Consider the following 25729-nt stretch of genomic DNA (forward strand, 5'->3'; position numbering starts at 1 on the left):
TTCCATTCTCAAAAGAAAAAAGAATTTTATAAGGCTCTACTTATAAAATATAATTGCAATAGAGTACACTAGGGCTGAAGAGGCTGGTGGTGTGATATATTACACAGGAATTATCTTATGCAAAGGTAGGCCCTACTTAATTAATAGCATAAGGTTTAGTTAATTTGGTTTAACTTACATGAATAACATTTTATATTTTAGAAGTAATGCAGACCTTATTTCCTTGTTATTCTAAATTGGTATTCTGACAGACATTTGAGAGAGAATGAAAACTTGATTAAGAATCTTTTCAAAGAAATAAGATCTCAGCCTGGAACAGTAGTAGCTCACACCTGTAATGCCAGCACCCTGAAAGGAGCCTTTGCAGGAGGATCACTTCAGGAGAGGAGTTTGAGACCAGCCTGGGTAAAACAGTGAAACCCTGTCTCTACAGAAAAATTTTAAAAATTAGTTGGGCATAGTGGCATGCATCTGTAGTCCCAGCTACTTAGAGGCTGAGGTGGGAGGATCCCTTGAACCCAGGCAGTCAAGGCTGTAGTGAGCTGTGATGGAGCCACTGCACATAGCCAGGGTGACTTAGTGAGACCCTGTCTCAAACAAACAAACAAACAAACAAACAAAAATTACTGAAACTCATTCTCTCTAGCTGGGCTTAACTTAGAACTGAATATATTAAGCAAAAAATTAACACTGGTCATAGTTTTTAAAAACAGTGAGGATGCTAAGCTGGGCACAGTGGTTTGTGGCTTATAGTCCCAGCTACTCAGATAGTGAGGAGGAAGGATCCCTGGAGCCCAGGAGTTTGAAGAGGCAGTGGGCTATGACAGTGCCACTGCATTCCAACTGGGCCAGAACAAGACCATGTTTAAAAAAAAACAGAGACCGTAGGAAAACTTGCAATGATGTTGATATCAAATATCTTACTATGCTACTTATTTAAGTCAGATAAATGACCAAATCCAGTCCAATTTACAGATTTTAAAGCTGAAAGGGCATTGGAGATGGCTTAGTATGCTTTCTACACACATAAGTGGAAACACGCTCAGAGTGATTTATCAGAGTATATATATCATTACTAAACCAAGACTTAGTTCACGAGCTCAGACTCCTCACTATGGAAAGCAGTTCACAGTATTCAAACCAATCCTGACATCACCTTTAGGTAAGGCAATGCAGACTGCAGTAAGGAACTGTACTGTGACAACCCCTATGAGGCTCCTGGTCTTGCACACTGCCCTGTAACTTGAAGCTAGATAAGCAAACTTAGATTGTAAAGGCATGGTCTAGGCCAGCAGTCCCCAACCTTTTTGGCATCAGGTATTGGTTTCGTGGAAGACATTTTTTCCATGGACAGGGTACCGTGATGCTTTAGGGATGAGACTGTTCCACCTCAGATCATCAGGCATTAGACTCTCAGAAGCAGCACACAATCTAGATCCCAAGCACTTGCAGTTCACAATAGGGTTCGCACCATGAGAATCAAATGATGCTGCTGATCTGACAGTAGGCAGAACTTAGGCAGAAATGCTCACTCACCCATCGCTCACCTCCTGCTGTGTGGCCCAGTTCCTAACAGGCTACAAACCAGGTACCAGTCTTTGGTTGGGGACCCCTGGTCTACATTACAGCTAAAGAGCTACAGAGGCTTTCTCCTTAGGTGCCCTTTCTTCCTGCCCAAGACTTCTGTGCTTTTAACCAGGGATGCAGCACTGCCAGTATCCAGAGGCACTAACTGGGAAAATCATCTGCCATGATTAAAATAAAACACGTGTTGGCCTCTGGAACGATGAATGTTAAAATAATACATTCTAATCACATCTTGAATTCACGACTTGGGGAAGTTTCAGAAAAATCATTTACCTCTAATAAGTATTTAGTGCACACAATCCAGTGACTGAGTCTGCTTTTTTCTGGCTATTACAAGTACAGGCTAGGCGTAAGCAGCCTAGGCTTTGAAACTATCACCTAGGTTTTCAAACAAAAATGAGTAAGAAAACAACTGCTGGTAATACAACACTATAAACATTAACATATGCCCAACGAACAGTATCAGAGATCGTTAGATTATCTGCCAAAAGCCTGTTTCCTAGTAAATAATACTTACTGTTTTACCTAAACTAGTTAAACATGTCGTATCTTGCTCCTCAAAGAGAACATTCTACAGTCTTTGGAGAATTAAACAGTGAAAAGGTCTTGCAACATTTGTCAGAGGTAGTCAAACAGTACAAGCAATCACAAAATTTGGTCACCAAGCAAACCAGAGCTAATTTTTAAGTTCCTGTAGATTAGAAGACAGTATTAACTCACTCTTTCTCTTTCTGCATGTTGACTTTTGCATCCCTTTATTTGTGTAATGAAAGAACAAGCACCTCTATGGGAACTCAATGCCCTGACAGTTTAATTACGTGTCAAGTTTACTCTGGGCAGGTATTGATCATTCTTTAGTGAAATGAGTTAAGTACTTATTAAAAACAAACAACAAAACCCCCCTTTTCACACAGCATGGTGGCATTTCCCTTGGTAACAAGGTTGAGTGGATCCACCAAGGCCCAGCAGCCTGCCCCCTTTACCTAAGAACTCTAACTATTGTCCACCCAGAAGAGAGAGGCGTGAGGCGGGATGTGAACCAGTATGAACTCATCGGAATCCTCAAGAGTCGCTGTGTGACCCTCACCTTGACTTCGGGCGGTTTGTGGGGACTCAACTGCTTTCTTGCCGCCGCTTGAGTTTCCCGCAGCCAAACACCTCACCCACCCGGGACCCTGCAACTGTCCGGCTAGAGCAGGGGATGGGGGTTGTCTGTCGCTCGACCTCGGGGTCAAAGGCTAAAGTCCATAGCCGCTTCGGAACCGCTCGAGTCCTGAAGCCGCTCCACGCCTCCTTGCTCACCACCTGGTCCCCGCAGGACACGGCAGTCTCGGGCTCCAGCCCGGAAGGGAACGCGGGTGCCGTCACCCGCCCTGCGCGGCCTCACCTGCAGCTCCCCGGAAATCTCAGCGCCGCCCTGTCCCCGCCCTGCACCCTCCCGCGTCCTCCAAGTCGAGGTCCCAAGACCGACACAGCAATGGCGCAGCCGGAAGCTGACCCCTGGACTTCCTCCCGCTCGGCTGGCGTTTCGGGACGCCTGTGGGAGGGACGCAAAGGCCGCGACTTCCGCCTTCCTGTTTCCGGTCTGGTGGTGAGTGGGGAGTGGGATCCGAGCCCCTGGGGCGATGTAGAGGGGGCAGGTGGCCGCTGCTGCAGTGCTTTTCTACTGGTACCCAGCAGCAACGGCGGCAGCGCAGAGTGTGGCGGGGCCAACCCAGGATCCCCCGGCTCTGCGCGACGAGGGGCTCGAGCTTGCTAAGGCCGAGGGGCAGCAGTGAACGTGGCCCCCGTGCGTCTGCGGCCCCGAAAGGGTAAGGAGGGAAGAGTGAGCAAGGGAGAAACGTTAATAAAGAAGGGAAAGACAAAGGAGGAAGTGCGGATGGTCGTCAAGTGCCACCAGCTGCAGCTGCAGGGCCCACGCGGATCTGGTTGGGAGATCGAGCTGGGTCGATCTGTTTTGGGAGGAAGAGTAGGATTTATTCCTGAAAGTGGGAGGCGCGGGCGTTTGGGTCCGAAGTTGAGGTGCAGGGAGATGTGTGGCCTGTGGACCACGGCTATTTTACTGCAAAGTTCTTTTGCTTATCTCTGAAACTTACATTGGTTATTCGCTACTGGTCTGGAGAAGGTGAAGGCAGGTCGATCTCAGTAGTACCTAATTCTGACTGTATGGGTGAGGTCGTATGAAGTCTGGGAGCTAAGATATTTAACGTATTAGGCACTTTTGTATGTGTTAAGTTGAAAATCGTGGAAAGATACAATAAAACCAGTTTATCTGGGGTAATAGGATTGTGGGTGGATTACTACAATTTGTTTTGGTTATCTCTTCTCATTTTCTAACAAAAGGACAGGCCGGGCGCGGTGGCTCAAGCCTGTAATCCCAGCACTTTGGGAGGCCGAGGCGGGTGGATCACGAGGTCGAGAGTTCGAGACCATCCTGGTCGACATGGTGAAACCCTGTCTTTACTAAAAATACAAAAAATTAGTTGGGCATGGTGGCGCGTGCCTGTAATCCCAGCTACTCAGGAGGCTGAGGCAGGAGAATTGCCTGAACCCAGGAGGCGGAGGTTGCGGTGAGCCGAGATCGCGCCATTGCACTCCAGCCTGGGTAACAAGAGCGAAACTCCGTCTCAAAAAAAAAAAAAAGACATAAATTGTATAATAGACCAAAAAAAACCTTTAAAGAGTAAGGTAAGGTGTTTGATTTTTTAGTGGTGTACCTAATCCAGTAAAAGAATGAATGGCAACATTTTTAGTATAAAAAGTTCAAACTCTAGGAATGGGTGCGGTATCATTGAGCCAACTTGTCTCCTATATGTCAGTGAACTAAAAAAATTTTATTATTGAAATAAGTAACTTAGTAAAATACTTGATTTCCAGTAATTAGAATTTTCTTACAGGGCATTTGCAATTGTGGTAAATTCTAATGAGGAAGAAACAGATACGAAGTTACTATAACGTACAGGCAATTTTACATGTCATATGGGTTGCTTATATACAATACAGAAATTTTCCATTTAAAATTTTATTAACAATTATCCTGAAAGTTGACTTAAATTTTGTTTTCTTTTTTCTATTCTCTCCAACTCACCAATTGTACAGAATTTAAACCATCTTTCAGATGTGTACAGAACTCAAGAAGACAGACAATCAAGGGTCATCTGAATCGTGATTGGGTCACTAATAATACCAGGACAAAGTTAGAGATCACTACCCAAGCATAAGGTAGATGATTCTTTAAAAATTCCAGTTGAAATTGTAAGAGGATATATATACACACATTCCCTACCCAGGTATTCTAATTCTGCACTTTGAAAAGAAGTTAACACAAACATGAAAGGTAGAAAAGCCATGGGGCAAAATAGAAAATGTCACTCAAGTCACATAATCCTTATTTGCCAGATGCCCTTTCTTACACTGAAAAAGGAACAAAACACATGGCATCTGTTAAGGCTACTTTTCTCATTTATTAAATTAGGCTTATTTCAACAGGGGTCCTCAAAGCCGAAAGGGCATAAAATAGTTCAGTACTTTTTGCTTATTTGGCATATTAATGTGATGTCATGATTCCCTTACTCTCTCTTTCCTATTTCTGGAAATAGCCATCTCTCCTCCTCTGTGAGCATTTCACATGCTTTGTGGCTTGTCCTTTTCAAACACCAAATTTGCTGATTTGTATTTTTGTTAATTAGTAATACTAAGGATATGTCAAAAAATGCCAAACTGTATTAAGCTGTTTCCTGGAATGACCATAGCAAACTCAAGATTCTTTTAAAAGTCTCCGTTAAAGTTTGTCTTGAATATGGGAGGCATGTGAGAATGCATAGTCCTTATGATAAAGTCAAATGGCTCTTTTTAATCTTCTGTAACTTTACACCTTTGAAGTGTCACTATTCTGGGCTGTCTAGATGAATTACTTTTTCCTAACTCGGGATACTAGTCTTTATTACATTAGTACTAATTAGTACTTTTTAAAAAATCAAACTGAGTGATAATGGAATTCTGAGTTAACTGGTTGTATGATGAAACTTTTTCAAAATTTGATTAACAGCAGTCTTTATTTTCCCTCCTCCGTGTTCTCCACCCACTTCCCCCAGCCCCAGTTTTCATAAGACTGCTATGAAGATGTTTGATATAAAGGCCTGGGCTGAGTATGTTGTGGAATGGGCTGCAAAGGACCCATACGGCTTCCTTACCACTGTTATTTTGGCCCTTACTCCACTGTTCCTAGCAAGTGCTGTACTGTCTTGGAAATTGGCCAAAATGATTGAGGCCAGGGAGAAGGAGCAAAAGAAGAAACAAAAACGCCAAGAAAACATTGCAAAAGCTAAACGACTAAAAAAGGATTGAAGGACTGAACAGTTTCTGCAACCAGGGAAAATCATTTGGAAAATTATGCAGCTTTGGAAGAAACCACTGAAGTTCTTCTTTGGATTTATTGACAGTATTATTTACTGTCAAGAATATGAATAAATGAAATTTGACCAAATCCAAGAATCATGTTCTGACCTCAATACTGTAGTGACATTTAGGCTTGGGTATAGAAGTTTATAGGTTTCTATTGACAGTTATTGTAAATTAGCATTTATTATGGTACAAATTCCTTATAACCGACTTAGTAATTTGCTGCTTAGCAGTTTATGTACTGAAATGAAGACATTCTTTAGGGAAAAATGAGTTTAGATTATGAACTCAATTCAGATGAACTCTATTTAAAATGAGGTCCTGTTTTGGACAAAGGAAATTAAAAATGTAAAAGTCAGAACTGTCTTGTCTGAGGTGAAAAGTGTGCTTTGGCTTAAAAGAGATACAGTATATTAATTACGTATTTTATTATTTCTTAGAGTCATTTCTGGCTTTCTCAAAACAAAATAATATTAATCAATGAGTACTTCTATTTGCTGCATTTTTCTTATTTTAACCTTTGAGACAGCTGATAATTATCAAGACATTTTGCATTTTTTAAAATGTAATTTTATAAAGAATTATATTTACTATGTAGAATACCACCTACTGGATAGAACAATTTTTGTACTTAAAACACTGCCATTTTCATAGAGATGGCTTTTTGAGAGGAGTAACACTATGGATAGAGCTTGCAGTAAAAATGACAAACACTGTAGTAACTTGGAACCAGGTTATTCTTATGCTAAGCAGAACTGTAAAATAGTGTCTTATCAGGTAATTCACTGATTACATAGACACCACTTTTGTTTTTTATTTCATTCTTTAACTCGTGGTAGTGATATTTAAAACTTTTTGATCAAACAGGTTCAAAGTGAAACTTTAAATTTCTGTTAAAGAACTCCTCAAGAGTAACAGTGAAGTCATACTTCATAAGTGGTAAAGAAACGTATAAAGTTTGTAAACATTTTGTTGGGTATAGTAGTAATTGGGTGAAAAGGATGAATTATATCAAAATGAAAATGTGCTGTAATTGGAAGTAAGGAGCTAAAGGATGTTTCTTTCAGTTAAGTAGTATAACTGGAACATTTTACTATTAAACATGGCTTTTATAAATGCATGGCCCATTTTTATTCACTGTTAGTATTTAATTCACTGTCAGCTTATTAATGTTTTCTGTACCCAATAATGAATTTTAAATTATAAAAAATTGTCCCACAGCAACCGTTTAAAAATGAAACTAGATATTAAAATAAATTTGATAATTTTTTATAAAGAGGTCCTGGATTTTGTTTTGTTTTTTTTTTTTGGAGGGATTAACATCTTAAGGGACTTACATTATGTTATGCAGGTTAGAATTTCAGTTACAACTAAGCATACTTGTAAAAACTTTAGGGCTATATTCCTCAGAACCTAGGGACCACTGAGAATGTTTATGGACCAGTTTGAATAACAATGCTATTCTTTTAGATTATCAGTCTCTGATAAATCTGAAATTTGTTTGGTTTTCTATAATCAAGCTGTTCATGGAAATAATTTATGTACGTTTTACTTATGGTCACATTTTAGAGTAAAAGTATCGACGCAAAGGATACAGTCCTAATTCTCATATATCTACTAAAGTTATGGTTTCATCAGTTCTCTTATAACAAAGATATTTAAAGGTGTTTTTCTGTAATTTGTTAGTCTCAACAGATGCCAATTTTGTATTTGTCGTATACTGTTTTTGTTTTTTTTCACTTTTCCCAATCATTTAGACAGCCTTTCTATATATATGAAATCAAGATTTTACTCGTGTGTGTGTGTGTGTGTAAGGGGTCAGAGAATATAGGGAATATTATGAGGTTTGGGATTCTTCAGAAAAGTCATCTCCCACTGCAACAGAGCACTGTTGTTAAAGAATCCCATTTACTATTATCTGTAATACTAGAAATGATATTTTGTATTATTTAATGCCTAGAGATTGTTTACCTATTATGCTGTTTCTGAAGTTCTGAGAACTAAGTACAATCAATTACCTTTCTAAAGCTGGTTTTGGAGGAAAAAGCTGTCCCCAGGCTGCCTGTAACAAATGTTTCATCAAAAATAAGCAAAGTTTATGTGCCGGATCTTGAGCTATAGTATCCATATGATAAATTTCAGCATGTTACTACCTACCAGATGTATAGGGACATTTAAAATTTTACTTCTTTATAATAAGCAAACTAGAAATAAGCACAGGAAGCTGTGGGCTGGAAACCTGATGTTGAAATAGACCTTATATTTTAATATGGTTCTAAATTGGAGGAAATTTGATCCTATTTAGGAATGATTGCTTTTATATTTGCTACTGGTTATAGAATCATGCTGATTTACTTCATATCTGGAATAAATGTTTAAGGACAAATTCACATTTCTCAAACATATTAAAAGAGATTATTACATGGTCAGATACCCAAAGTCTGGGAAACACATGTACAACTGAGACAAATTTCTTTTCTGGATCATCTCTTGGAGTCTTTTAACTTGACTACCATAGATTGTCCTCTATACCTCTCTTTCTCCAAAGAAATGAAATACAATTTGGGAAAGCCTATTCTTAATAAACTCAGGTTACATTTAAATAGCTCAGTTAATGACATAGCATTTAAACAACATAATGGTATTGATTCAAGCTTAATTAAATAAATAACATCCAGAGAACTGTTTGTAAGAATAGGAATGGAAAATGATTATTTCCTCCATTTTTGTTGGTTTTTAACTTCAGGTGACTAAGGCATAGCTAACAAGCTAGGTTTATGTAATTAAACCCAGTAGCTTTTCTGTACTCTCAGTTTGTGTAATGCTAAGCTATTTTTGTAAAAACCAAAAGTATGCTATATGTATGTATAATAGCAGAGGCATAGAATGGAAGGCTTTACTTCTGATAAAGTACTTAAGGTATATAATATTTTTCATGTTAACATGAAGTTTTACCTTTGAAATTAAAGTTTTTTTTGGCACAGGTTTAAAATCTGTCTTGACTAGACATTTTCATAATAAAAAACAATGATATGACATATGGTGGGCAAACATTTTTTTTTTATTGCATTTTAGGTTTTGGGGTACATGTGAAGAACATGCAAGATTGTTGTATAGGTACACACATGGCAGTGTGATTTGCTGCCTTCCTTCTAAGCTATATCTGTCATTTCTCCCCATGCTATCTCTTCCCACCTCCCCACCCCCCTGTCCCTCCCCCATTTCCCCCCAACGGACCCCCATGTGTAGTGCTCCCCTCCCCATGTCCATGTGTTCTTATTGTTCAACACCCACCTATGAATGAGAACATGCGTTGTTTGATTTTCTGTTCTTGTGTCAGTTTGCTGAGAATGACGGTTTCAAGGTTCATCCATGTCCCTACAAAGGCCACGAACTCACCGTTTTTGATGGCTGCGTAATATTCCATGGTGTATATGTACCACATTTCCCTGTCCAGTCTATCATCGATGGGCATTTGGGTTGGTTCCAGGTCTTTGCTATTGTAAACAGTGCTGCAGTGAACATTCGTGTGCATGTGTCCTTATTGTAGAATGATTTATAATCCTTTGGATATATACCCAGTAATGGGATCGCTGGGTCAAATGGGATTTCTATTTTTAGGTCATTGAAGAATCGCCACAGTCTTCCACAATGGTTGAACTAATTTACACTCCCACCAACAGTGTAAAAGTGTTCCTATTTCTCCACACCCTCTCCAGCATCTGTTGTCTCCAGATTTTTTAATGATCACCATTCTAACTGGTGTGAGATGGTATCTCAATGTGGTTTTGATTTGCATTTCTCTGATGACCAGTGATGATGAGCATTTTTTCATATGTTTGTTGGCCTCCTGTATGTCTTCTTTTGTAAAGTGTCTGTTCATATCCTTCGCTCACTTTTGAATGGGCTTGTTTGTTATATTTACTATTTTTAATTCTCCTTTGTGTCTGGCCTAAAAGCCAAGTTTTTAAAGAAAAGTTCTTTAGAAAGACAAATATTAATTAGGCCAAGATTATAATTTACTTTTTATGTACAATATTTAACTTTGTGCCAATACCACCTAACTAAACCAGTCATCCTTAACATGTTAGCCTGGAGGAAAGGGATATGGACAGGTTATTACAAATTCATTTCCACCCCAGAAATCGCCTTGAAAGTACAAGCACTACTAATAATGGTGGCTCTGTATCATCATCATTAACATAGGCATTTTTTATAAAGGACTCTTGGCCAAGATTTTCTCATGCTGCTTATGCAAAACAGGTTATTTTAATATGAAAACCATAAAAATTGGTAGTTAATTTCTGCCATATCTAAGATATTTATAGACAGACTATATGGCAAACATTTGCAAAAGGTGTATATGGAATGCAATTAATGAGCTAACAGGAATTTGGCAGTAGAAACACTAGTGTGTTAAAACATTTACAATTTTCTCTGCAATCCAGTCCAGGAGTTAAGTATATGTTAATCTCAATTCACAGCCTCACCTATACCACAAATTATATAGTATCTTTTTTTTCCCCTTGAGATAGAGTTTCCCTTCTGTAGCCCAGACTGGAGTGTGATGGCATGGTCTTGGCTCACTGTAACCTCTACCTCCAGGGTTCAAGCGATTCTCTGGCCTGAGTCTCCCAAGTAGCTGGATTACAGGTGCCCGCCACCACGCCCAGCTAATTTTTATATTTTTAGTAGAGATGGAGTTTCACCATGCTGGCCAGCCTGCTCTCGAACTCCTGATCTCAAGTGATCTGCCTGCTTCGGCCTCCAAAGTGTTGGGATTACAGGCATGAGCTACCATGCCTGGCCTTTTTTTCCCCCTTTTTTTAGAGACAGTCATGCTATGTCACCAGGCTGGAGTACAGTGGAAGTCCAGTGGCCTCATAATAGTTCACAGCAGCCTTGAACTCTTGGGTTCAAGTGATCCTCCCATTTCAGCCTCCCAAGTAGCTGGGACTGCAGGTACACACCATCATGCCCAGCTAATTAAAAATATTTTTTGCTTCAGGGCATCGTGGCTCATGCCTGTAATCCCAGCACTTTGGGAGGCCAAGGCAGGTGGATCACCTGAGGTCAGAAATTCAAGACCAGCCTGGCCAACATGGTCTTGAACTGGATCATGAAACCCTGCCTCTACTAAAAATACAAAAATTAGCTGGGAGTGGTTGTGCATATCTGTAATCACAGCTACTCCAGAGGGTGAGGCAGGAGAATCACTTGAACCCTGGAGGCAAAGTTTGCAGTAAGCCGAGATGGCACCACTGCATTCTAGCCTGGGCAACAGATGAGACTTTGTCTCAAAAAAAAAAAAAATTTTTTTTTGTGTGGTGATGGCGTCTCGTTATGTTGCCCACGCTGTTCTCAAATGCCTGGCCTCAAGCACTCCTGTCTTTGCCTCCCAAAGCTCTGGAATTACAGGTGTGAGCCACCCTGCTGGCTTTATGTATCTCCTTTCATACTACCTAGTGGCTAGTTCCTTTTTTGCCACTGTGGTAAAATGTAATACCACCTTGAAATGGTGTAGTAGAGATAAAATATTTCACCTGGTACTATATGACAACTGCTGGAATGTTGGGCTTTTTGTCATTAAGTGTGGTGATTTTGTCACTTGATTACTTGTTTTAGTATAAATGCTTTATTTCTGTAGTGTTATTTCTTAGGCAGTTAAATTTTTTACCTGCTATTAGGTAAAAAATTTCATCTGTGTTTTTAGGAATTCATTGTTAATGGTTAACCAAGGATTTACTTATATTCAGAGCATAAAAATTTGGGTCATTCATTCAGTAAATATTGAGCATCTATTATATGCTAAACACTGTGAGGGTTTTAGAATAACAACAAAAACTTGGTTGTGCACTCCAGAAAATGTATGACCCTTTTAATGTACTTTTGTAGGTAATGTTTTAACATGTACATTGTCTTCTGTCTTCTAATGGAATAGATTTCTGCTTTTTGAGAGCTTTCCCCAATTGTCTATTTTTTCAAAGTAATTTTCATTCTCACGGAACTCCAGTTATTGTATTATTTCTTTCTCTACTGTTCTTTCAGACTTTGTTATGGATTGTATACTTCTATTGGTCCTAATTCCTCTCCAAATTCCAACTGCAGTCCTACCATAAGCTAGCTTTTGTCCCATCTTCTCATCAAGGTCTTAATGTCCTTTTTTCACTTATCAGCTAAGTTTTCTTTGTCTCCACATGTTTTATCCAAGTTTACATTTTTGGTTAGTCTTTTAGAATCTTACAGGTTACCTCTCCAGAAATAAGAATCTTTTCCTTCTTTTTCTCCTATATTTGATCAGCTGGGAAAGTTCACTGTTTTACCCTCATTATTTCTAAGTTATATCTACGAGTGGTTCCCAAATAATCATAAAAATCCAAAGTGTACTGAGGATTCACAGCTACAGGATCCTTCTCAAGGGAGTAATCCTAGGAGGGAAAAACAAATCTAAGCAAATTCATAAATAACAATGACTTAGTCAAATGAAGGAATTAGGCCTAAAAGAAGTTAGATTTCTATAGTACATACTCTCACATTTCTTGTACATACACTAAAAATGAACTCATAAGATTAATGGAATAGGAAACTTTGTACATTCAGAAAATACAAGGCAATTCACTTTTGATTTATTTGTTAAAATAGTCACACTCACATACATGAAAAGATTTGACCATGATGCATTCATTGACTGGGGCTCTTGCCATCTTGTGGCATCCAGGATCCTGGCTGATAGGTTTTACCAGTGCTGCTGGGAGCCACTGAGGGTTCTTCCTTTCCAAAGTATGGAGCAGAGGCATGCCCTTTAATGTGAGTGTCAACTGGTGGAGTCAAGAGTTCTTCATTCGTCTCTTTACTAAGGAGTTTTTCTTTTTCATAAAACTCTTGGCTTTTTATTTTGATTTCTTCTCTGTATTTTTCATTCTTTAGTATTTCCTGCAGGTATAGAAATTATCAAATTTCTAGTTAAAAAAATAAAAAATAGTTTTTATGAAAATGACCAATAAAAATAAAATACATATTATATACATATACATACGTACATACTTTGCATTTAAATAATAAACAGATAGGTATATAAGTTTGAAAAAGCTGTATGATTACATACTTAGTGTTACATAAACAGTTCTGTCCTGATTTTATGCCATAATAGACATGAAATACCACATAGTAGAAATATTTACTACCCCCAAAATGAAACAAACAAATGTGAAATATTACACGAGAGCCTAAGAGACATTCTGAAAAATTTCCTAAGCCTAACACTGATTTCTGCCTTAAAACTCATCAGTGACTATACTTTTCCACTGGTGAGAAAGAAGTGCTCTGACTACCCTTTTTTTCCCTTTGCTGTTCAAATGTGTGAATGCTAACATCACCTTCTATAGTACCAGAACCAAGCCCTATCTATTAATAGTTCCCTTTCTCTGGGGTTGTATGGCAGGAAAGGAGGGACATAGGAATGGAAACAGGGTTTGGCATGCCCTAGACACTGTTGCAGAGAGGCACTTTGCTATTGGAAATACTCTCAAATCTGTGCAGAGTTTGTACAATGCAGTCCTGTTCCTCAGAATTCTATCTAGGAGGATCTATGCCAAAAATTAAAATCAATCCTTTGTTACTGTATTTCCTTGAATAAAAGACCATCACATTTAAGAAGTATCACTATAGCATTAAACAAGGCAAACTCCACATGCAGTTTCAAAGATGTTAAAATTTGAAAAGATAGTTATCTTAAAAACAAATACAATACAGTAATTATATCTTTGGTCTTTATTCATTCCCTCTGTTTTTACAATGCATTTCTAAATGTGTGCAAATTGTTAATGTTCTTTTTGCTTATCTGTATTATCTGATTTTTAAGAACATGTTATTTGTAATGTGAAATTAGAATGTTAATGTAACTAATATCTTGACAATAGTGACCAAAAAAAAAGTTCTCTCAAGTATTTTTAAATTTCAAAACTTTTAAAAAAATGACACTTAAAGGGCAACATCTATATATCTAAATGTATGATATTACCTTTCTGTTTCTCAAGTGAATTTCAAGGAATATTGACTGTATAGTCCTTTAAAAAAGTAAGCTCCAATACTAAAGTAACATTTAAAATAACAGTTTGGGCCAGGAGCAGTGGCTCATGCCTGTAATCCCAACACTTTGGGAGGCTGAGGCAGGTGGATCACCTGAGGTCAGGAGTTCGAGAGCAGCCTGGCAAACATGGCGAAACTCCATCTTAAAAAAAAAAATGACAGTTTGTACTTAAAGGGGGAATTTTTTTTGTGGTTTTAGTGTTACAGACTTAGTTTTAGATATGATGAAGGGCCCATCTAATGAACTTCTTCCTCAAAGCAAATATGTACAGGAAAGAACAATATTTATAAATATTCTTGTAATTTTCACAACACAGAGCAATTCCCCATGAGTAGTTTAATCACTACAGTAACTGAGCTTCTGGGCAGTTGCTACAGTGAGGGTGAGAGTAGAGAAATCAGGTTTTCTTTTTCCTATAGCCTCTAGAATTCTTATGTAAGGTGACAATATATCACAAAGGAAATCCCTCCATATCATACCGGAAATAGTGAAAGTAGAAAACATTCAAGGTCCTGTGTCTTAACAGAAGCTCGTTCTTTGGAGTAGAATGAAAGGTTCAGGACCAGGTTAAACTTGCACTAGTAATCTACCTCAAGTAGCAAGAAGATACTCAGAAACTGGTATAGAGCTGGCTTGGATTTTTGTTTAATAGACCAGTCACATCACCTACTTTATTTGCATCACCTCCATAGTTGCAGTCTTAGAGCTGGTAAATGCATTTGCTTTTTGATGAAAAGAAAATGGAGGGCAAAGATCTGTTCTCGTTTCTCCTGCCTTCGCATAATTTCTCTTTATTCAACATTACTCTTCTAAGACTTTCTTATAATCGCTATTGAGGCAAAGGAAAAGCCAATCTGAATATATTAATTATTTTTACATATGAAGATGGATTAAAGATTTCAGAGTTGAAATATATAGAGACTACAATGTTTTCTAAAAAATAATTTCCTTTTGTTTTTCCGAAAAAATATAACTGTTACCAGGCAAAATTAAACAGAACATAAATCATTTATGAAAATAAATACAGTCTTGTAAATATTTAGAACTGAAGGGCCAGGTGGTGTGGCTCATGCCTGTAATCCCAGCATTTTGGGAGCCTGAGGTGGGTGGATCACTTGAGGCTAGGAGTTGGACACCAGGCTGGCCAACATGGCAAAACCCTGTCTCTACTAAAAATACAAAAATTAGCTGGGCATTATCGTGCATACCTGCAGCCCCAAGTACTCAGGAGGCTGAGGTAGGAGAATCACTTGAACCTGGATGGTGGAGGCTGCAGTGAGCTGTGACTGCGCCACGGCACTTAAGCCTGGGTGACAGAGCAAGACTCCATCTCAAAACAAACAAACAAATAACAACAACAACGAAACTATTTGGGATTGATAAGAAAGTGGTCAGGTGGAGAAAACAGGATAGGAATTGTAGACCTTGAAGACTCTTAAGAAAGTCTATTTTCAGTCTGGGTGCGGTGGCTCACACCTGTAATCCCAGCACTTTGGGAGGCCGAGGTGGGTGGATCATGAGGTCAAGAGATCGAGACCATCCTGGCCAACACAGTGAAACCCTGTCTCTACTAAAATATAAAAATTAGCTGGGCATGGTGGCATGCATCTGTAGTCCCAGCTACTCGGGAGGCTGAGGCAGGAGAATTGCTTGAACCCAGGAGGCGGAGGTTGCAGTGAGACGAGATCATACCACTGCACACCAGCCTGGTGTGCAGACAGAGCAAGACTCTGCCCTAAAAAAAAAAAAAACAAAAAAAAAACAACTCTATTTTCAAGTATAAATTACCATAAAGCAAGTATTTTCCCTTACAATTCCTTGGAACAGTATCACCTTATATTTCCATATTTTTGTCAAATAACAGTATGTTTCATTGTTTGTATAAGGATAAACCAATAATGAGGGTCTTTCTTCACATAAATATTTGTATTTTGAAAACAGATATTCATCATTTCACTTATTTATCTTGCTGCCAATAAATATTTTTCTTCAAAATTTAATACAAGATGGCTGAATGCTATTTTATCACTAGTATTGTACCATGATTTACTTAACAACTACCCTACTGATGCTTCAATATTTCACCTCTTCATTAAAAAAATAACATTGTAATGATCATCCACATGGGTAATTCTTTGACTCAGACAGGGTTCCAATCCCAAATCTACCATTTACTAGCTGTGTGACACCAAGAAAGCTACTTAACTTTTTTAGTCTCAGTTTCTTTAGCTGAAAATGGGGCTTAGATGCATAACAGTATTATGTTTCTTAAGATAGCTATGTATTACAAGGTGAGTAAGCTTTTATAAAACAATGCCAAATGGGCCGGTGTGGTGGCTCATATTTGTAATCCCAGCACTTTGGGAGGTGGAGAGATCACCTGAGATCAGGAGTTCAACACCAGCCTGACCAACAAGGCAAAACCCTGTCTCTACTAAAAATACGCAAATTAGCCAGGTGTGGTGGTGCACTCTGTAATCCCAGCTACTCTGGAGGCTACAGCATGAGAATAGCTTGAATCCGGGAGGTGGAGGTTGCAGTGAGCCAAGATCATGCCACTGTACTCCAATCTGGGTGACAGAGCAAGACTCTATCTCGAACAAATTAAATAAATGAATAAACAAACAATACCAAATGGAAGTATCTTCCTTTTGTTCCCCTTAAGTAACCTCTAGAGTTCCCTTAAAGATTGAAAAGTTGATGCAGATTACAGATTTTTCCACATTCTACTGTAAGCCAAACATTATTGATTTAAAAGTTGAATCTTGTTTATATGTGACTATTTAAGTATAAATATTTATACCTCAAGTAACTCATATGTATACTCTTCACAGTGTTATTCTCTGAACGTTTCTCAATAGTGGCACAGAATTTGGGCTCTGAAGCTGGACCACTTAATACAAATCCCAGTTCTTCCATTTACCAGGTGTGCAACCCTGTGACTATCACTTAACTTCCCTGTGTCTCACTTCCATGTTGTGTGAAATGGAGATAAAGTGTCTTCTTCAATGGGTTATTGTAAAGACTGGGAAAGAACTGGCTACTGGGCAGTGATAGTACAACAGAGCAAGGTACAAATAGATTTTTAAAAAGTGACTATTTATCTCATTCTATTAAAAAATAAACACACCAAACTTGTATCTATCTCTCTTTGAGACAGGTAGAGGTGTTACTAAGTAAGAGGTAATCTACTAGTTTCAGACGAAAGATGGAATAACTGGTACCAGACTAGTCCTCCTGCCATGACAAAACTAGAAAACAGGACAAAAATACATTTTTCAGATACCGGATAACAGGCAGCACAGTAGTGTGATCCCCGAAGGGCATCAATGAGAAACAAATGAAATAAGCCCTTTATCGTCCCAGCTTTCTGGCTGGAGGCACATTACTGGCTGCAACACAGGGTGGGGGAACCCAAGCAGAGGATGGTGGTTTAGGCAGAGATAGAGATGGTTGTTTAGTGAGTCCGAGAAAGCTAGGATATGCTGGGATATGTTAGGCAGAGTACCATGATACACAGAGTAAGTTTTAGAGATTTGCATAGTAATCCACTTGAGTGTTCAGCTGAAAATTAAGCTGTCCATGTGCAGGGTGAAACTTCACAAAGCCAGGAAGGACAGCTTTCCGCTAAAGAATATTGGGGAACTGTAGGCTGAAAATTACTGGAGTTTGCACTAGACTAGGAAAAAGTCAAGTTCTAACCAGCCAGGGAGAGTTCACTGAACACCTGAGGCATTGTAAAGATCTCAGAAGGGTCACTCAGGTGTAGGGCTAAACTAGCTTGGGAGTACAGCCTATTTAAGACCTGTGCTGTACAATACAGTAGGCACTAGCCACATACCACTTAAATTAAATGAAAAATTCAGTTACTGAATTATACTAGCCACATTTCAAGTATTTCATAGCCAAATATGACTAGTGGCCACTATATTGGAAAGCACAGTCATAAAACATTTCCATCATTGCAACAACTGGGATTGGACTCTACTGCTCTAGAGCTACCCTAACAAAACTTAAAAATAAGATTCTAGCCAGGCATGGTGGCTCACGCCTGTAATCCCAGAATGTTGGGAGGCTGAGGTGGGTGGATTCTTTGAGTCCAGGAGTTGACGATCAGCGTGGGTAACATGATGAAATCCTGTTGCTACAAAAAAATACAAAAAGTAGATAGGCCTCGTGACATGCAACTGTGGTCCCAGTTACTCGGGAGGCTGAGGTGGGAGGATCACTTGAGACTGGGAAGTCAAAGCTGCAGTGAGCTGAGATCGTACCACTACACTCCAGCCTGGGTGACAGAGTGAGACCCTGTATCAACAACAACAACTACAAAAGCTTCCAAAAGTGTGGGGTGATTCACATGTCAATTAATGGCTCTCCAGAACAAAACTCAGTATTTTCTAAAGGCAGACAACAAAATTGAGATACTATACACAATATTTCAATGTTCATCAGGTAGTAATCAAGAAGTGAAGAGGAAAGTTATGACCCAAAACTGGTCAATAGAAGTAGACCTAGACATGCTGGAAATGGTGAAATCAACAGACAAGGACATTATCACAGTTACTATAAAAATGTCTAAAGATTAAAAAAAAAATCAACATGAGGAAAGAAATGGGAACTGTAATAAAGAACCAAATATAACATCGACATGAAAAACAACCTAAGAGTGCTTAATGGTAGATTAGATACTGTAGAAGAACAGTGAATCTGAATATAAGACTATGGAAAACACATAAACTGAAGCAAGAGAGAGTTTTAAAAAAGGCTAAAAAATGAACAGAGTTTCAGTGAGCTATTGGACAATACTATGCAGTCTGACATACATGTAGTTACAGAAGGAGAAGAGAAAATAATGACTAAAATATTCCAAAGAGATAAAAACATAAATTCACTGATGTAAGAAGCTCAACAACCGCAGGCAGGATAATCACAAAACCAAAGCACATCTAAATCAAATTGCTAAAAACTAATGATAAAATCTTAAAAATAGACATAGGAAAAAAGACACTTATACAAAGATAAAGATAAGAAACAACACTGAGTTCTCATCAGAAACAACATACAATTCTCTATCCAGCAAAAATATCTTAAAAATGAAGATATTATAAGAACATTTTCAGAGAAAAGCTGAATTTGTCACAAACCTGCATCACAAGAAATATTAAAGGAAATACTTCAGCTTAAGGAAAATGATACAAGATGGAAACCTTGTAGAATAAATAGCACTGAAAATGATCAGAATGAAGGGCTTCATTGTAGAGAAAAATACCAGAGTTTTGGACACTCTGCTCGGTGCTAGATGTCCTGAAACTCTATGTCCACCCAATCTAAGTTCCCTGAGCACATGAGGAGCATTGTTACAGTGTCCACTGAAACTGCCAATACGGATTTTGAGGCCAGTCATTACTACGCTGCCAAGAAAACTTCTCAAGCTTTGTAAACCTGGTTCAAGAGATGCACAGCCTGAAAGGCAAGAGGGTTGTCATTACCATGTGTAGCCCTCAAATTAACAACACTCTGCCTCATTACCTCCTTATTCCCATCAACAAAAAGTCTCTGCTCACCAAAGCTTCCATATTTTACATCATTGTCCTGGCTCCCATGGCTAGGGATATACAGCAGTATATCAACAATGGCCTTCTTGTCCATCTGAAGCAGAACCTCATGGAGTTGACAAATGAGGCACGCATGAGGTCAACCCCTTCTAAGAGGGTCATATAAAGAATCTCCTGGAGTAAAATATTGAAGAATATCATTCTCCAACAATCTCAGGGAAGAAGAGAAAGAAACCAGACTCACAGAAAAAAAAAAAAAAAGGCATACGCTGTATCAAAATCTGTGTGTCAAAACTTTCCTTAAATGTATGTGTTATAAATAACCAATGTTCTGTGACAATCTCTCTCTTTTCAGGGGTGTTCTGCTGGAACAAATTAGTTTAGGCTTGAGTTGTTTATGAAGCCTTAATATTGGGAAAACAAATTATCAATTGTGAAAAGTATTACAGGGTAAGTATCCTTTATCTGAAATGCTTGGGAACAGAAGTGTTTGGTATTTTGAATTTTTTTGGATCTTGAAAGATTTGCTTTTTACTACTTACCAGTTAAGTATCTCCAAATCTTTTGAGTGCCATAATAGTGCTGAAAAAGTTTTGAATTTTGGAGCATTTTGGATTTCGAATTTGAGCTGCTCAACTTGCATGTATTAAATGTTTGAATTTATCTATTTTTCTGGTCAAAATTCAATATAAATTAACACTGTGAATGATTAAAAAAGAGAAAAAGAAAACTCTAAATGCCTTTAACAAGCTCATCATTTTTGTAATGTAGTTAATGGTTATTTATAGTGTACTGTTCATTTATTCAGTGATGTAAACGTAGGACCTCAGAAGGTTGTAGCTCAAGTCCTTTCCAATGCTGTTACTTTGCTAAGAGCCCTGCTTAAGAGCCCTTTTGGTGACTATATTATTATTATTTTTTATTATACTTTAAGTTCTGGGGTACATGTGCAGGTTGTGCAGGTTTGTTACATAGGTATACACGTGCCTTAGAGGTTTGCTGCATCCATCCCCCTCCCCTCCCCCACCTACATGAGTTATTTCTCCTGTTATCCCTCCCCAATTGCCCCACCCTCTGCTATCCCTCCCTCAGCCCCCAAAGTGACTATATCATTGTTGCATTCAATGTTGCTACTTGCTCTGTATAGTAATGACAAAAGAGATTTAAAGTTTGTTTTTTAAAAAAACAAACCTTAAATATGCAATTTACCAACATGCTGACTTATAGCTCACTCATAGACATTAGGCATGACATAATCAATAGTTACTCCACTCCAATCATACAGTCCCTCATGTGAAATCCTACTTATCATGAACCTTGCATAAAGGCAGGAAATTAAGCTCTAATATATATTTATTGCTGTGGAAGGTATTAGATAACAGAAGTGGGTTTTTGAACCATAAAGAGGAGGTAAAACAAATGGCAGAAAAATACTAGAGGTCTCTCCAATGCTACGTTGGGAGAGAGAAAGAAAACTAATGCTATGTAAACCTGGGCTTTGGAAATGCACTCTAATATCTGAGGGAAGGCTAAAAGCTGACGACCAGTGCTCTCTGATCATGTTATCATAACTGGAAGATAAGTTTAGATTACTTGATGAGTATTGGGGAAAGGGAGGGGCTGAGAGATATCTGAATGGATTCAAAAGTTACTCAAAGAGTTTTCAACCTCAGGTATCTGTCATTCTGCTTCTCTGGGGCCATACTCAGACCAGAGGTGTGGGAGTGAACATTTTTCAGTCTATACTATTAAATGGAATCAAATATTTAGATGCAGATCTAAGTATACACAAAAACTTTTTTAGGAATATTATCTGTTATTACATATATACCTAATGAACAAGAGAACATAAACACAAATTATAAATTACCCATTTTTACTAATTTAAGATATGTAAATGTCACTAGTATTTTTTATGTTGTGTGTGATGTGTGTATAAATAAAAATGAATAATTGTTTTCAAACCATCATTCAAGATTTCAATCCCTTAGCCCAATTTTTCTCCTTAAAAGGCTCAAACCTAGTCAACTGAGAATTCTTCTATGAAGGAGCATTTCGGTAATACTTTATATGCACATATATATGATGCTGATAGTGTGATATTCATGGTAAGCATAAAATTCCATAATAATATACTTCAAAATTATTTGAATAATTATATTGATAGACATGGAAATGGAATAGAGTTAATGCTCAGCCCTTTATTAGGGAATTAGAAATTTGCTTTAAAAATGTCATGAATCCAGGTAGAACACAAGCAGGTTGATCACTCACACACACACAACATACATGCACATGCACACATACACACAAACAATATGCCATTTCTTCTTTAATGTTCTGGCTCCATGTTCCTCTAACATTTAGCATTTATAAATGGTCTCCATTTAAGCTTCAAGTACTTGTGAATTCCAAGTATATCATATATAACTATGTTCAAAACACATGCCAAGACAAAATCTAAATATAGTTTAAAATAAATTTGACAGTGCTTCATTGTTAGAAAGTTTACTATATTCAAGAGCAAGTTAAAACTCAGGAGTCAGTCTTATGGCCATGTCACTGGGTTCTTTTTCAGTTTTCTGTGGGAACAAAACCGTGACTCATTTATAAAGTTCAAGTTATATTACATATAAAAAGCAAGAACCTGGATTTATAAAAGTTATAATTTAACATTAAAAATTAGCAGTACATTTGTGGCAAAAGCTTAATGTGCATATATTTTTACTATCTACTGGAGTTAGACATACTTTTCAAAGTACACATAAGATAAGGATATAAAAAATACTTAAATTACTACATATTCCTAAATGCATACATTTTTTACTGGTTACCAGACATAAATTTGATCTTGACTGCTCTACTAATTTCTTTCCATAATTTAAACGATATATACTAGTGAATAATTTTTATTTTAATAAATATTTAAAAATTTAAAGTATGAGGACATTGCCTTTGAGTCAATTAAAACGTTTTTCATAGAATACAAAAGGATTCACATAGATTATAAGTGAAATTTGGCATGAAGTACGTTTCAGGACCCCATACCAGGAACATTTGTTTACTATTAGATGGTCACACTCAGAAGGTAGCCTCCCAGAATATACCTGACAGCTCCCCATCCTCAACATAATTATAAAATTACAATGGCAATTTGGTGTTTCAAAATGTTCAGAGCTGAATATTCTTTTACAGTATCTATTTTGTAGCATGCTGAGAAACAATTCAGGCCTAGCAAATGCTATAGCGATGTCTCAGCTTGAATATATTGCCAAGTTGTTTAATTAAACTACATTTTCTAGTTCTACAAGTTGAACTGCCAAGATGAAATAAGTTATTAGATCACCCTTTTTCATCCATGAAAGAAGGAAGAAAAAAGAAAGAGGTATACAGATCACCAAAAGGTATTCTCTATTCAGGCCCAAGAGAACACCTTCTAGATTAGCAATCAAAAATAAATTTAATCTTGCCTGGATGGGAGTAGAAACCAAAAGAGTAAATAAGTGACAGAGCTTAGGTTAGTATGAGAGTACTGGGTTGCTAAGAAATCTATTAGAATAAAAACAACAGCCAAGCGAGTTATGCTTTAGCAGAAGCTGCTCCTGCTATGTGTTCTTGCCAGTCACTAGAATGCTTCTGCCAAATCAATGTCACATTTAATTTATTCACATTCAAATCTATTGCAAACATCCTTTGATCAATTACAATAATGAGAATGTACACTGAGTTTTGTTGTTTTGACATGCTTTCTTGAACCTCCTTCATGCATTTTAAAAAACATTTCTAATTGCAAGAAGGCTATCTCAATGATTCCTGTTATTTGAGGGGACAATTGTATGGTTTGTTTATATTATTTGCTGGCTAGGAATTTCTGGCATTGAGTTTTCTTTCTTTGAACTTGAGCCAGATTAATTATTAAATCTCAAAATGTCACTAAAATGAACTAATCACAGAGCACAAGTCATTAATAGTTTTGCAGGTGGTATTTCCTTTAAGAAAATAAATGAACTTCCATATATATGTAAAAAGGGCCTCTGAGCATAAAGACACAATTATTTAATTGAAAAAGAAATTTAGCAGTTAAACATTAATAAAAAATAATTAGAGTCACTTAATGTTAGTCCTATTTAATTGAACTACTCTGGTGGGAGAAAAAGAAAACCTTGCTCCCTTGTGTGGGAAGAGGAAAGACCATAATCCCGGGAGAAAAAGCAATGTCAGGTCCCCATGGCTTTCCAGGTTTGGCCTGAGAGAGAGAGAAAGAAATGGCAGAAAGGCAAGAGCCCCGGAGGAAAGAGAAGGCTCCATCTGTGAATGATCATTGAGCTATTATGTGCCAGCTGCTGTAGGGGGAAAAGAATTCTGGCCTAGGTTGAGAGAGGGAAGAGCTGAACGAGAAGTAAGACATAAAGAAGTTGTAATATAGGCTATATAGAACCTGCCTTAGAGAATAAAAAATGTGGTGAGAGGCAGCACCCTCCAGGACTTGTTGCAGGGGACAATAGGAGCTGTGGCCCTGAAAGATATACTTACTCATTCATGTATTTTTCATTTGTTCATTCATTTAATATATACTGAGCACTTACATTTTAAGGGCCTAGGGATGCTGAGACCAAAACTTAGCTCCTATTCTCATGAAGCATCTTTGGGGAAAAAAGAGGCTGGGCAAACGAGGTACCCAGCTGTAAGGCAGACTTCTGCAAGAGTCAAGATAGGGTAGAGCTGGGTCAGCTCCAATGGCCAATTATGTGGCTAATGGTTATGGGACTTTCCTACTTTCCCATTCACTAACTAATTGGTTCATGCATATGTTAACTGAGAGCCCATTAAGTGCCAAGGATTGAGTTAAAAGACACAACTTTTACCATGTGCTCAAAGAACTCACAATCTAAGGAAGAGAGGTTTTTAAAAATTAAATTATAATGTGATAAATTCTGCAATCATATAAAGCAAAGAATGTTATGAGAATGCAGAAGAACTGGTATTCCAATTATTATCCACAGAGTATGGACTAGAAGGTTAGAGAAGGTGATATTTCAGTCTTAATCAGAATCAACCAGAGAACTGAGAAGTGGGAGCATTCTAGGAAAAGGTAAGCATGCGTTCAGAAGCATAAAGGAGTAAAGCAGCAAAGCAAATTCAGGACACTGTGAGTGGTTCATATGGTATATAGAGGTTAGAACATGTTGACTCTTGTAATGCAGTGTTAGGATATTTAGGTGTCACCCTGAAAGTGATGGTGAACCATTTTGGGCTTTGAAGCAAGAGCAAGATTTCCAGATAAAACATAGGATGGTCAGTTAAATCTGAATTTCATATAAACATCAAATAATTTTTAGTATTTATGTCTTAAAAATTGTATGGGACATACATGTAAAAATATTCCTTGTTCATCTGAAATTAAAATTTAACAGGGTACGCTTTATTTTTATTTGCTAAATTTGGCCATCATAAGCAGGAGACATATATGTTTATCCCATATTTTAAAAAAGATGACTCTGGCAACTAAAGAATCCAAGACTGGAAGAGAGAAATCGGATGGCATGCCACTGCAGAAATGCAAGTAAGAAAATCATTAGGGCAAGAACCAAGACAATGGTATTGAGACAGAGAAGAAAAGACAGATTGTTAAGATGTTCAGTAGGAAAAAAGTCTTAGTCACCAATATTGGAAAGTGAAGGAGATAAGGACAATACCTGTTTCTAATGAGTGATGACAGTGACACTTTGCAAGCTGAGAACCTCTAGCTGGCAATGCCCTGCCCAGGCCTTGCCTGACCACACTACGTGCTGCAGGAGATAGCCCACCTACTTGGCCCACCTAGGCACAGTCTGGCTTACACACTGGTTCCCAAGTTCTTGTCCTGCACCTTAGAAGAATGAGGATGCGCCGATATTCAAAGAGTAAACAAGGCAGGGAGTTTTACTGAGTGATGAAACAGCTTCGGTGGAGAGGGAATGGGAGGGGTGGTCCCTCTACCTGTAAGAGGGAAACTACTCCTAATATGGCTGAGTCGGGAGCTTTTTATGGGCTCAGAATGGGAAAGAGACAGGCCATAAAGAATACTGGAAAAGACAACATTCAATTGTTAAAAGGT

The 25729-nt window shown here is 37.9% G+C and overlaps 2 protein-coding genes and 1 long non-coding RNA gene across 19 annotated transcripts in view; 1 reads left to right on the forward strand and 2 right to left on the reverse strand.

Moving 5' to 3' along the window:
• The window catches only part of LOC104651022 (uncharacterized), a 57848-nt gene extending 54785 nt beyond the window's left edge, over positions 1–3063 (reverse strand). For 5 of the 6 annotated variants that reach the window (XR_012513702.1, XR_012513701.1, XR_012513699.1 and 2 more), the window contains exon 1: positions 2675–3002. This is a non-coding gene — a long non-coding RNA (uncharacterized LOC104651022). Of the gene's footprint in view, positions 1–2674 lie in introns of all 6 variants that reach the window. The other variant, XR_005579321.2, reaches the window with a different exon arrangement.
• Positions 3064–3092: 29 nt separating this feature from the next.
• SMIM15 (small integral membrane protein 15) lies at positions 3093–7267 on the forward strand. 2 transcript variants are annotated; one of them, XM_039468732.2, is made up of 3 exons: positions 3093–3178; positions 4687–4809; positions 5682–7267. In XM_039468732.2, exon 3 carries the CDS (start codon positions 5704–5706, stop codon positions 5932–5934), a length of 231 nt encoding a protein of 76 aa, XP_039324666.1. In that variant the 5' UTR covers positions 3093–3178; positions 4687–4809; positions 5682–5703; the 3' UTR covers positions 5935–7267. The 2 variants fall into 2 exon arrangements, with proteins under 2 accessions (XP_039324666.1, XP_010334888.2); XM_010336586.3 differs by having other exon boundaries at positions 3178–3398.
• A 5308-nt stretch (positions 7268–12575) lies between these two features.
• Positions 12576–25729, reverse strand: part of NDUFAF2 (NADH:ubiquinone oxidoreductase complex assembly factor 2) — a 205753-nt gene continuing 192599 nt past the window's right edge. For 3 of the 11 annotated variants that reach the window (XM_074385699.1, XM_010336587.3, XM_074385692.1), the window contains one exon: positions 12576–12921. In XM_074385699.1, coding sequence (XP_074241800.1) covers positions 12670–12921 — 252 coding nt within the window. In that variant the 3' untranslated portion in view covers positions 12576–12669. Of the gene's footprint in view, positions 12948–25729 lie in introns of all 11 variants that reach the window. The other 8 variants (XM_074385718.1, XM_074385693.1, XM_074385708.1 and 5 more) reach the window with 5 other exon arrangements.

Source organism: Saimiri boliviensis, chromosome 1 (genome assembly GCF_048565385.1).
Source record: "Saimiri boliviensis isolate mSaiBol1 chromosome 1, mSaiBol1.pri, whole genome shotgun sequence".
In the NCBI taxonomy this organism is placed as follows: domain Eukaryota; kingdom Metazoa; phylum Chordata; class Mammalia; order Primates; family Cebidae; genus Saimiri; species Saimiri boliviensis.